This window comes from Accipiter gentilis, chromosome 22 (assembly GCF_929443795.1).
Source record: "Accipiter gentilis chromosome 22, bAccGen1.1, whole genome shotgun sequence".
Classification (NCBI taxonomy): Eukaryota; Metazoa; Chordata; class Aves; order Accipitriformes; family Accipitridae; genus Astur; species Astur gentilis.
The window spans coordinates 13,909,514-13,923,252 of record NC_064901.1 but is presented as its reverse complement, the minus strand read 5'-3'; the positions used below and the strand labels follow the sequence as shown (position 1 = coordinate 13,923,252).

The window sequence follows — 13,739 nt, the reverse complement described above, 5'->3', positions numbered from 1 at the left end:
GTTTTAGTAAAGTTGTGCATTTGAACTATGATAGGGTTTTCTTGGTCAGATTCAACACCTCAGTCCTTTAAGGTTTGCTTGCAGTTTTAAAGTAAGCCTGATTGGTAAGAATTGTTACACAGTTGGGTTTTTTTGCTGTGGTGTGTAAAAGGATGCACGGAATTTATTTCATATCTTTGGGAGTTTGCTTTCAATCTACTTACTCTGAAAAAGAGTAACTTTGATGTAAACTACCATAGCCTATCTTTTATTATCTAAAATGTTAAATTGGGTTTTTTTTGTAGGCAAATAGCCCACCCATTTTTCAAATCTCTACTTTCCAGAAAAGTAAAAACTACCATGCCTACTTTTGAAGTAGTTTTTGAGACTCAGAAGTTGGTTGTATTTGCTTAGACTTGTTATTTAATGTGATAAAGATTTGCTGTTCATAAAGGAATTGCTGTTTAAGAACTGGTAAAAGTCTCTGAAAAACAGCGTATGTGCCCGTTTTTCAGCAATGGATAGAAACCCATTGCTGAAAAAAAGTGTGATGTTGTAAGAATATCATGTGGCTGTTTAATAGCTTTACAGCTCAATGATGAGTTTTATTTTTAAACAAAACTTGTTTTATAAGCTGTGTTATAATAGTATCAACTATATCATCTGTTCTTCAGCTGTTTTATTTTTAAAAATGTACTTGATATGTCTCCAAATAGTTTTGTGGTTTTAAAAAAATTATTGTCTGGTTTTGTACTGATGATAAAACTGAAACAATGATAGGCTTCGAAGGAATGCCATGGCTTTTAAAGCCGCCATGTTTAACATTTTTGAGGTCAGAAATCCAAAAGTATTTTAGCCTTTGCAACACTGAATGAGCTTATATAATAAAAGCTTAAAAATGAGATTAGATTTTTATATAGTTAAGTATTAAATATATGCTGTTTTCATTATTTATATAAACTACATTGCTATAAAAAGTTTGTCTATCTACTTTATGTTAAAGATTTAAATGGGATTGCTGTTATTACAGCTCGTTGAATCAGAAAAGGAATGATTATGACTTAGCAACTTTTCTTCCTCAAACTTCAGATTATCCAAGTGAATTGGAAACAAATGAATTTCTTAATCAAGCAGAAAAAACACATAACAAAAGTAAAAACAATCAGGATTTCATTAAAAAGAACATTGAGGTAAGCATTAAAGCATAAAATTATTAATTTGTTAAATGCTGACTAAAAATAGTATATAAGTACTTCTGGAGACAGTTGGGGATTTTATCAGTAACATTAAAAGCTAATTAGGCATAAATGAAAAAAGCTTGCTGTTAAAAAGTGTTGTTTATGGCATAGTACTGTATAAGATAGTTCTCATCTTGCATGCTGATATTGGTGGGGATAATACTGCTTCTATGTCTTTGCTAAAGACTATTGGAAACTGAATTGTTCTGTTTGTGCCTGGATATAGCTTGTTTTGAGGGCAAATATTTCCTAAGATTTTCTTTAAATGTATTTACTGTTAAGTTAAAGGAGGACGTTCTTATGCATTGATAAGGAATAGGTATGCAGGTTTTTCATGTATAGCCTGCCTGGGACCGTTATTTACAGAAGACTACTTTCTGTTGGAAAACAGATGCCTTGATTTTCTTGCCTTTTTTTTTTTTCTCTGTGAAGACCTAGTAGCTATAATGATTTTTCATCCAATTAAAATATCTTTGTCCACCTCCCCACCCCGCCCAGCTATGTCAAAGACTTTTATAAGATTATCAATTTATTATATGAAGGCTGCTACTTTTTTCTGTCAGAGTGATAATTTGTATTATGGCAATAAGCAAGATTTGGATGTTACTTTCACAGAGTTTGAAACCTGTGTTTTAGTGCTGTTTGAGCTAATGGAATTCTAAGGTTTGGTTGGTTTTGTTGTTTTTTTGTTGGTTTGGTTTTGTTTTTTTTTTTCTTTTTGTAACTATTTCAGCTAGCAAAGGATTCAGGAAACCAGATTGCTATGCTTGAGGGAGAAAGGAAAAGGCTAATTGAACTATTGAAAGATACAGAAGATGGAATTGAATTACAAGGTCTTGAGGTATGGCAACTTTAATTTGTACTGTCCTGTTGTATTTGGCTTATTTTTATGGAAAATCTAAATTTGATTTGGTTTTAGTCCTACCATGAAGGAACCTACTGAGATATGAGAAAAAAGCTGAACAAATCCAATGGGCTTTGTCTCCAAGAATGAATTTTCATTGGCTTCTTTGTTTTACTAACACTTGTACATGCCTGGCCTCAGAAAAAAACAGCAGAACTTAAAAGAAAGTTAGACATGGGTGGAAGGAGCCTTAGAAGCACACTCAGAGAAGATGGCCTATTTTCTCTGTGTAAAATGTGAAGTTGCAGCCTATCAGTCTGAGTGGCTAGTGCTGTAATCTCAGGTAGAAGGGCCAGCAACTACTTAAAAAAACCTCCAAGACTTTTCTGAGGACATCAACTTCAGAATGCAGCAGTTGGGGAAATATACATTGATGAAGCTTATGTGTCCATTTAGAAAGATAACATGTCATCTTTGTGTGGCTTCTAACTCACTCTGTCTTAGAAGTATACAGAGGAGCTAAAGTCTGCTTAAATATTAGACATTATGCTTTAACATGATATTGTTAAATAGCATACAGTCCGCATACTGTGGTGAATAGCAAGAGCTGAAGCAGATAGAAATACCTTTCCTCATGGAGAGTAGAAAAGTGTTTGATTGTCCCACCAATCGCTGCTCTAGGACAGTCTGTGCCATAAAATGATTCCCAGTAATATGAAGACATCAAATAGTCTTTTGATCTCCCTGTTACTAGGATATGGCCTTTATTTCTTACTGCTTTGAGGGAAATGTCACAGTGAAGGAGTTCTTGGGGGCTCTGTTGTTTTACAGAAGTAATCATAAGGCTGCTAGGATGGGAAGATAAAATTTGGTTTGAAAAATGAATCATACTAGGAACTTAGAGTACTTTTCAACTATATATGGTATTAGACATGCTAAAGATACGTGTTTTCATAGAATGAACGTCCTCAAACTATGTAAACTTGACATAATGCTTCAAGTAACCTGTATTTTAATAAATAAGAAGAAATATTAGGAAAATGCTTGCTTTGTGTAAAGAAATTAGGTGACCTTTCTAATTTGTTTTGCATTAAAATGTACACTGTTGAGTCTATAGTAACGTTATAAACTTTTTCACAACATTTCTAAGTATACACTGAATCACAGTACCTAAGAAGAAAGATGTGAACTCTGTGTAGAATGAAAAAAATATATCCAAGGACCAGTTTCTGTTTAATTTATACAGCTAAAAATGATCTGGAGTAAATTATTTTTCAGTAGGTTAAATAATAACTTAGATGTGGGAGAAAGAAACAAAAGGAAATGCAATGTTGTTTGGTTGGGTTTTTTTGTCTCTTCCCATATTTTATTCTGAGTTATTTTCTAATAAGATGGCTGTCCTAGTTTCAGCTGGGATAGTGTTAACTGTCTTCCTAGTAGCTGGTACAGTGCTATGTTTTGAGTTCAGTATGTGAAGAATGTTGATAACACACTGATGTCTTCAGTTGGTGCTCAGTGTTGTTTAGACTATAGTCAAGGATTTTCCAGCTTCTCATGCCCAGCCAGGGCACAAAAAGTTGGCACAGGACACAACCAGGGCACCTGACCCAAACTGGCCAACAGTGTATTCCATACCATGGGACGTCCCATCTAGTATAGGAACTGGGAAGTGGGGACGGGGAATCACTGCTCGGGGACTAGCTGGGTGTTGGTCAGCGGGTGGTGAGCAATTGCCCTGCGCATCATTTGTACATTCCAATCCTTTTATTACTACTGTTGTCATTTTATTAGTATTATCATTATTAGTTTCTTCTTTTCTGTTCTATTAAACCGTTCTTATCTCAACCCAGGAGTTGGTTTTTTTTTTTCCCCCCTGATTTTCTCCCCCATCCCACTGGATGGGAGGGAGGGAGTGAGCGGCTGCGTGGTGCTTAGTTGCTGGCTGGGGTTAAACCACAACAATGGCGAAGACATCCAAGAGGTGACACTCTTAGTCTCTTCTAAAATGTGTCTAAAATTTGTCTTTATAAATGATTGTTTCAGGATATGGGGTAAGGACGTGAGGTCAGGATTTCCTTCATCGGAATCCAAACTGGTTATGAAGCCAGAGAACTAACCTACCCATGATTTTTGACATTAAACAAATCTGTAATTTACCCAACTTTAGTGTGATTTCCAGGTTGAAACTCATTTGGTCTGTGGTTGAAAATTCTTCTCTTTACTCTAGGGGAACTAGTAAATATTCACTATGTTTTGGCATTTGCAGAGCTTTGTGGGGCAAATACAAGTAAAGGAGTCCATATCAGTCAGGAAACCTGATGGACAAATGACTAAGATCATATAAATGTGCAGTATTTTAACAGTAACTGTTCTTTTGCAGTTAGTAAGCTAAAGTAGAAGCACAGAAAACATAACCTTTGCTTGGTCATTGGTATGCAAAGGTTTAAAACTATCAGCCATACTCGGTGCTTGTGTTCACGAGATAAAAAACTTTGACTTCTGTGAAATTGCACCAGTCTTCCTGTTGACCTGACATTTGTTCCCTCGCTTTACATGGAAAACTTATTTAATTTTTTCGGAGATGAACATAAAGCTTGCAGATTGACTTATTTATCTGTGTAAAGTACTCATCAGTTAATGACGTTGCACAGAGATATTTGACTTAGCTTACACAGTTGAGCATTAAAAAAATGCAGTGGAAGGCTCTTTGGTCTAATGCTTATCCACTGGTTAGGAGAGTTGATTTTTATTGTACTTTTAATTTGTTGCATATTAGAACAAGAAAGTTAAAGCTCACTGGATCATTATTTAACTAATCTTTTGTCTGTGCATTTAGGAAAAGATTCAAGCTGTTCTGTTAGATCTGTTTGCAACAGGTTTGGCATTATAATCCCACTTAAGGGTAACAAAATGTTCAGCTGAAACAGTACTTCACCCAGCCTTTGAATAGTAAGAAACTGTAGGGAGAGGGTTGTGGGTTTTTTTTCTTTTTCTTTTTTTTCTTCTTTTGTTGGAAAGGTTGGTGTTTGATTAACAATACCATCTCTTCTGTTTTTCTTTCCTGATTAAGGACATGTTTCAATTTGAGGAGATGGTCCTTCGTTTGATAAATGTTAGCATTTAAAGCTCTGAAGATGTTTTAAACAGCCTTCTGTTAGTAAACATCACAGCGTTCTGACCTAGAGAATAGTTGCTTTTTTATAATTTATTATTTTACTGATTGCAAAAGTCTTCTCTCACAATATGTAGTTATTGGGTTTTCTTTTTCTTTAAGCTAGAGTCCTTCACAATATTTAGAGACATTTATGCAGAACAGCTAATCCAAATTCTGACTAGCAATGCGTACTTTTTTTTGCACCAGTTCTCAAAGCATCAAGGCAATGGAAAAGTATACATTTATCCAAATTTTGTATCTGGCACATATCACTATCATGTGGGCAGGTATCTATAGAGACTTTACTATTTATATCGGATATTAAATAGATCACTACACAGGATGTGTGTTACTGTATGTTCTTGATACAGTGGACAAGAATGGGAATTGTAATTAGTGGGTTAGTCTAGTCTGTACTAGATAATTTCTTTAAAGAAAATGGCTCCTAAATCTACTGCCAAAGTAGAATAAAACAAAGGATAATACTTAGTTCCTTAAACCTGTCTAGTCTGGAGATGGATTCTTCCTTTCCCACATTTGAATTTTATTATGGGCGAGGCATTTCCTGTGGCTGCTTTGTAACATAGATCATGAGGAAATTATCAGCTAATGAGTAATCTAGATTTCTTTGAGCTGGCCTAAGTAACTGTCCAGCTGATGACCACTGTCCTCTTATTTCATACTGACTTTTAAAAAGCTGGTGCAACCACATTTGCTAAAGTAATGTTTTGGAGTTATCAATCAAGGCAGAGCTGGCTATGCTGTATGAATTCCTCTGTATAGTGTAATGTGTATTAGATAACTTCATTTGACTCCTACTACTAAATATGTCAAATATCCAAACAGCACTTCTCACTTTTAAAAAAAAATGTTTTATGAGTATTTAAAATATTTTAGAAGTACATATTCATGCTAATGTGATTGTCAAAGCTGCAGGGGTATAATTAGTTTCAGATGTTCCACAGTAATAAGCACTGACTGTGCTGTTATAAAAGTATTGTTCTGAGTTAACACACAGGAAACATTGACAGGACAGAAGCTTATTTTCCAAGAAAAGCCATCTTGAGAATATAAAAAAGAATGTGTGAGTCCATTTAACCCTGGAGTAGTGACTACTGGGGTAATTTGGAGACTTGGATCATGGAATATGAGAGCATGGGATACAGACGCTGAGCTGTAGCTAATAAGCCCAGTTGCAGCTTAACTGCCTTCTGTAGAGTAATTTCTGTGTGCTTCCACCGTGCTTTTCAGTGTCTGATTAGGGGGTGGCTAACATGGCACAACTGTAGTACCACATTAGATACTTATGTTATGATGGTCACTGTCTCACCTGAACAGATGCTTCCACAAAGCTGGCAAGCTTTTAGAGACATTTCTGAGTGGCTTTTCTGGAGTCAAGTCATGTCCAGTCAGGCTTACTGGTTGTGTCATCATACTTGTATGAGAAAGCATTAGAAGAACTGATTTTTGTTTCACAAAAGAGATGACTACTCTTCTTCTTCTTCTTTTTTTTTTTAATTTAGTATGGCGGTAATTTATGACAGGTGTTTGGGGTATGCTTTTTTCTTTTTGCAACCAGTGTGCTTTAGGGTAATGGGGATGAACCAAGGATGACCTCATAGCAGTGGTATTGTAATTGGAAGCTGATATTTCCTCCTCTTGTGTGGATGTGGCTGCTTGAATAGCCAGAGGACTAATCTGGAGACTGTAAAGGAGTGGTGGACATGAATCCCTTGCAAGACAGATGTTGAGGTCTTAGGGCAAGATGCTATTAGTAAAAAGAAGGGAAACCAGCAATACACTCATGTCCTCCCCCACATCCCTCTTCTGCCCTTCTAAGGTCCTTCCTGGTGTTTCTTTGCAGTCAGGACAGAGATGTAATCTGTGGCTGTCATTCCCAGTGAACGGTAGTTGTGCAGACTTGCTTCCCTGAGTGTGAGACAGGAGTGCCAGGTTGCTGTGAAGAACCTGCATCTGTTTGTGAATATGAGCTCATTTGTTTGGGTTAAGTGGGCCAAGCTGTTGTGGTTTAACCCCAGCCAGCAACTAAGCACCACGCAGCCGCTCACTCCCTCCCTCCCATCCAGTGGGATGGGGGAGAAAATCAGGAAAAAAAAAAAAGTAAAACTCGTGGGTTGAGATAAGAACGGTTTAATAGAACAGAAAAGAAGAAACTAATAATGATAACACTAATAAAATGACAACAGCAATAATTAAAGGATTGGAATGTACAAATGATGCGCAGGGCAATTGCTCACCACCCGCCAACCCACACCCAGCTAGTACCCCGAGCGGCAATTCCCCGTCCCCACTTCCCAGTTCCTATACTAGATGGGACGTCCCATGGTATGGAATACACCGTTGGCCAGTTTGGGTCAGGTGCCCTGGCTGTGTCCTGTGCCAACTTCTTGTGCCCCTCCAGCTTTCTCGCTGGCTGGGCATGAGAAGCTGAAAAATCCTTGACTTTAGTCTAAACACTACTGAGCAACAACCGAAAACATCAGTGTTACCAACATTCTTCACATACTGACTCAAAACATAGCACTGTACCAGCTACTAGGAAGACAGTTAACTCTATCCCAGCTGAAACCAGGACACAAGCTCACTCATATTATGCAACTGTCTGTACTAGGAGCACATATTGATATTGGCTAGTCAGGTGTTACTGCTATCAAGAGAAAAAACTCATGTAAATCACCATCAGGGAAAGAACTCTGTGCTTTCTATCTCTCCTAGTGTTTCTATGATAATGTACTGGGGCTCTAGAAGGGTAGCAGCTACTCACCTCAGAGCACTTCCTTTGCTTTCCTATGGATGCCTTGCAATGTATCACCAAAGAAGAAAACAAGTATCACATTATGTCTCATACCCGCATTTTGATAGTTGGCTCCAGGTGGTTTCTGCTGTAGCATCAACCTCTGCAGTTTCATTCCAAGCATGGTTTTGGTCAGGCTTTCTCTCTTATTGACTCCTTATCAGATGGAAATTTGTTGTCCTATAGATAGAGCTGCTGTTTGTATTTCCTTCTTTGACTTGCACAGGACTCTGTTGCTTCTACTTCCTTCAGAGGACGATAGGCAGTAGTGTATTATGTTCCACTTTATTTGGACTTCTAATGTGCTGCTGTGCAGGTGTGATTGGGTGGGTACTAGAATAGATGTGTCTTTGCATTTTGTGCTGGACTGAGATGCAAGTTCATTGGGGGAGTTTGACAAGACATGTTCAGTGTAGTTGAGAACATCTCGTTTTTATGCCTGTTGACTTGCATTTGTCTTTTTTAAAAGCAAAAAATACCTTGCTGTCTCAAGTTTACTATATGGTCAACTCTCTGTACAGTTCCTTAGACTTAAGCTGTAATATTGTGTCTTCAGAGTAAGTGTGCAAACAAGGAGTTCTGAGATGCAAGGTGTAACAGAAGTGATTTAGGATGATGTTAAGGACAGTTCTAGTGCAGTTTCTGAGGGCTATACTTTTCCACCTCAATATTAGCATTGAAAATGTGAGTTTACAGCGTGTTCTTTGTGTTTTCTGTCTTAGGACTGGTGGATCTATGTCTGCCAGATGCTTTCCTCTTAATTTCTATCCTCTGCACTATTTTGCAAAGGAGCAAAACAGTCCTAAATTGATTTTCATGTCAGTGGTATGAGAAAGTGATGCTTACTGTGCAGCGCGGGGCAGCAAGATCTATATGCAAGTTAGACCATGACAAGCATTATTCCTTCAAAAGGGAGCTGGGACTGCCTTGTAGAACAAATACAGAAACTGCAACAAGGGAAGAGTTTGCATCCATGAAAGGGAGCAGCCATAGGCACGGCATGAGACTGTTTTGAAGGTTTGACTAACTTGGCTAAGAGGCTATAAAGTGAGATGCGTCATTAAGAAAAAGGGGCTAGCTACTCAAAGTGCTTTTCTTGGGCATAAGAGAACTTGATCAAGGAAGTTGTATAACCTTCAGAAGAATGGATGGGGAACTTGGACTGGGAGCTGTATGATTGCTCTTTGGCCAGCTGGCATGGAGGCAAAACAACTGGCTTTAAGCAATTTTATTTCGGGGCTTCTGAGTGGCTAGTCAGTGAGGACACAGGCTTTGGACTTTTATAGAAATAAGTAAAATAATAGCAGAAGTCTATTCAGGTTAACAGAACATCTCTTTTGCTATTACATTTTGACAATGCATGTAGATGCATTCTACATGCTTTCTAAAATTAAAATTAAATATATGTATTTTTGAAGTCCATTTAAGTTGCTGCTTGGTTATATTTAAAAATGAAAAATGTATGCCTCTAATTGTTCTGTCCATATGTGCTTTTGAGTGTGCTAGATACATGAATATTGGCAGATTTCAGCTATATACTGAGGTGGATGAAAACTTACATTTTATTCTTAAGTATGGTTTATTTGAAAAATAAATACACTTGATGTGTAACTGCCTTTAACGTCTGTTTCCTTTGAGAATGAGGGTTGAATATGCTATTTATCTTTCAACAGGAGGATGTATCTGGCTGGCTGGCACCAGGAGAAGGGTACACACCTGAACCGATGGAATTTCATCACCTAAATGAAATAGACATTAAGCTTCAAGTACTACTATCTGATGGGGATTTTTCTGCAATTTCCAGCTCTTGCTCAAAACTTCCGAGCCAGATTTATCAGGTATATTACACAACAGAGCTTATGTTGCAGATTTCTTGTTTGAAGTGTGTGTTGAGATCTGATATAAATGAAAATACAGCATGCGTCTGTACTTGGGTTTTTTTTTAATTTTTTCTTTAGTATCTTCTATTTGTTCTCAAAGTATATGTGTTAAAGAATGAAGTGAAATCTTTGGCTACAGAAATTACGTAGAAAAATAATATGTTGCTATTTTGAGTGGTATATAATTCAAGGACTGTCTTGTTTTTAACGCTTTTTGATTCCACAATTTCAACAAGAAATTTCATATGCAGGAATTGGTAACTCAGATGTTCTTAACTGCGTGAGGGCCTCAGTGGTTTTGTCAGCACAGTAACACATTACCCATGGTAATTCATCTTTGGGAATTAGGTTTCTTTTTATCTCAGGATTCCGAAAGTGCCTCTTTGCTTATGATTGGAAAGATAAAGCAATTACTGATAAGCAATGTTAATGACTGTAGAAAACTGATTGAAATTGTATGTCCCTTGTTTTTAATGGCCTTTGTCTTTTTCCATTGCCAGCAGTATTAAGAATGTTTGGGGTCTCAGCCTTTAGAAATGTTTGAATTTTGTGCATAGAAGACTCCAGTTTATCCCATGCCCCAGTAGTGTTGTCCCTGATATAATGGGGGAAATAAAAGATAAAAATGCCATAATTCCTATTTTGCACTGATTTGCACAAAACTTGTTTACTTTTGTAAAATTTACAGTTTATAGCCAGAACAGGTGTATCAGAGGCTCTGTAAGAGAGTGCATGTTGGCAAAACTGTTTTCAGTTACTAGTGTATGAGAAACATCTCTTTGAACAGTTAAAATACCTGTGGGGTGGTGGGTTGGTTTTTTTTTTCTTTTTCTAAAGGCACTTTAATGTCCTATTTTGTATTGACTTGTTCCTGAACTTTAGGTTTTGTTTTACCTATAATAGTCTTTTCTGTTGCTCTCACAGTTCCAGAAGAGTCGCATTTTGAGGTTGATTATTTACCAACTGGGGTTTAATGTGTGAAACAGCAACTCCCTCTAGTGGGTAATCACTTACTCAAATGCAGTTGTTGCCCAGTAACTTCAGGTTCATGGACCTGAGCTTGCCGATGATTGCTGGATCTTGTGTTCACTGCTATGAGACATCAGCTTGAAGTTAGTGCGACTGCCTGTGACAATGAACGCTCTGTTTGGGAACTTTTGTCCTAGTGGTTGTTGTTGCTTCCTTTTCATGTAAAAGCTCAGAATTATTTGAATAGAAACTTGCATTTATGTGTATGCTTATTGAAGAGTAATGCATTATCTATTTGAATAATATTAAACTTAACAACCCAAAAGAGATAGCTAATTTCATAAATTACCTTTAATTAGTGAAAAGCAGTTGCCCTTCAACTTTATTTTGCAACATATAAAAGGCTTTTAAACATTGTAGTTCTAGGAAACACAGGATTCCATTTGTCCTTGTTGTTGTTGTTCAGATAAACTTAAACATATGAGTCATTTTAAGGAAAGCTACCAAAGAATAGGACTATTAAAAGGTGGTTTTATAAGTTTAGAGAAAGAGCTAAACAGAATACATGTAAGTTGAAGTGAGTACGAGACTTTAGTTACTTAAAACTGGATTTAGAAGGACAGTAATTATGTAAGTGCAAAACTAATTTTAAAAAAACCCAACAGAACAAACAATAAAAGTAAACCCTCTCACTCTGCAGTTATCTAATTACAGAAGTGTCTTGATTTTCAGGTCTGTTATCTGTTAACTCCAAATTCCCGTAGGTGCCTTCATTGCTGCTTCTTTGCATGTCCAGAGCTGCTTCTCTCGGCAGAGGACAGTGTGTCTAATGGTTGCCTTGGTTTCATAGTGACCCAGACTTTAGGCAAGCCAGTGTTAAGTTCTTCATGGCGCCTGATTTCATAGGTGCAGTCTGATTGCACCTGGCACTGTGACACGACTGGGCTTGTTTACATAGAATATCAGCTGCCTTTTTTTTCTTTTTTTTCTTTTTTTTTTTTTTTTCCCCAGTAAGTGAAGGAGAAAATAGTTATCTTGACTTCAGGAACCTCACTGCTTACTGTGGAAGCCTCTTTCCAGGTTTAGCCTTTAGTCCTGTGTTCTGTGTTATGGTTATTTTTGTTTTAGTAGGTAAAAAAAATTCACTCTTCAATTCATACATAGCAATAACAACAGGTCAAGTTCGGAATTTGGTTAAGCTGTGAGTTCATTCTCAACGCCTTTTGTTTTCAAATTCCTTTAACAGTTGCTTTTTCAAAAAAACAGGAAGTAACATGCAGCAGTCGCTGAGAAATTAATGACTATTTTGAGTTTAGAGACTTTCCTGTCAAAAGGCAAAAGAAAGATTGGGTTTTTTGGGTTTTTTTTGGTGGTGGTTTTTTTTGTTTGTTTTTTTTTGTTACAAGTAGTTCTTCTAAGTTCATTGCTGCTCATGGTCTTTTTAAAACAGCCTTGTTTAGCACAATCAATATCCCCTAATATTGTCATAAACTGGAAGTTTTAATGAATTTGCTTTTTCAAAAAACTTGGTATTATTCTTGAAGCATTAGTTCTGATATCAGAAAAATATGTCAGTCACAGACAAATATCAGAATTCTTTGTCCTGAATGTCTTTTGGAACCTGATCAAAGGCAACGGATACCTACCGAGAAAGGGTCTGAAGAAATTAATTGAATGGTGCTTTTGCTAAAAGAAGATCTTGCTTTGTGATATGTTAGCATGAATGACACATGCAAGACAAAGGCAGTAAGAGTTCTGGTTGTCTGCCCCTTGTTGGGTTTAATTTCAAGTGTTTAATGACAGGATTTTCAATTGCTTCTTCAGCTGACCACAGCAACTAAATGAGGAAGTAAACTAGCTATCAGCACTGGAAGGCTGCTATCTTCTGTAAAACCAGTTAGAAGTGGAACACATTTAATTTACTAATAAGGTGAATTAAATATGCAGGAATTGCCTTATTTATTCACCCTCACACATATTCTCTAAACATTGTGGGAGAAAATATTTGCTGGTGAGACTGGGGGTCTGTAGTTTTCAAAACTGATAGCGATAATCTGGTATTGTTGAAGTCTCAGGTAAGTTTCTATTGATCTCTTTTATTCAGTTTCAGTTTAGGTTGTATCACTACTTCTATAACTGAGGTAAATTCTGCAAACTTAATTGCTAGATAAAGATGTTTGCACAGATGCTATGGAATGCAAATTTGAATGCATTGCAACATTTATTTCTTAGGAGTTTGGTTTTTTAAAAGTTTGGGGTTTTTTATAAGTAAGGTGCCAAGAGAGGGCTAAAAAAAATCCTGAATGTACAGAATTTATTTTGAATGAGAGTAGTTGTTATGGGACACAAATCTGTTTTGGAACATGGATGTCCTTTCCTTTGGAGATGAGGCTGATTTTAGTGACATTAATCATTCTTCTAAAAATCAGTGCTGAAATTCTTTCTGATTTCCATGATATGTGGATTTCATCTGTTGTGGTTGAATAGGATATAATGCAGTAGTGATGGGGAACATTGCAAAAAATTGTTCGTGTAGTGCTTGGATTTTCATTTAGAATTTTAGAAGTAATTAAACCAAAACTAGCTTAGAATTGCATATCATAAAGCTGCACATTGTTTTCTTCCAAGAATTGCATTAAATATAACTTTCAAAATGCAAACACTTGATCACCGCTGGCTCAATGGGAGAGCTGGTTTCTGCCACTGGTAGATACTTTGGCACGATATAGGATCAATGCTCTGACTCTGAAATCTGTAACAACTGGCTTTAATTATCCTACAGTACCATAGCTGAGCTGCTACAGAGGAGCAAACAGATTCATCTTTTTCTGCAATGAGTCCAACTGGATTCAGAATGCTT

At 36.8% G+C, this 13,739-nt stretch overlaps 1 protein-coding gene across 1 annotated transcript in view; it reads left to right on the top strand.

Annotated features, from left to right (window-relative positions):
* FSIP1 (fibrous sheath interacting protein 1) overlaps positions 1-13,739 on the top strand; it is an 88,839-nt gene that overhangs the window by 12,053 nt on the left and 63,047 nt on the right. Inside the window, 3 exon segments of the mRNA XM_049825683.1 lie at positions 1,069-1,169; positions 1,951-2,058; positions 9,704-9,868. Of these exon segments, the coding sequence (XP_049681640.1) occupies positions 1,069-1,169; positions 1,951-2,058; positions 9,704-9,868 (374 nt within the window).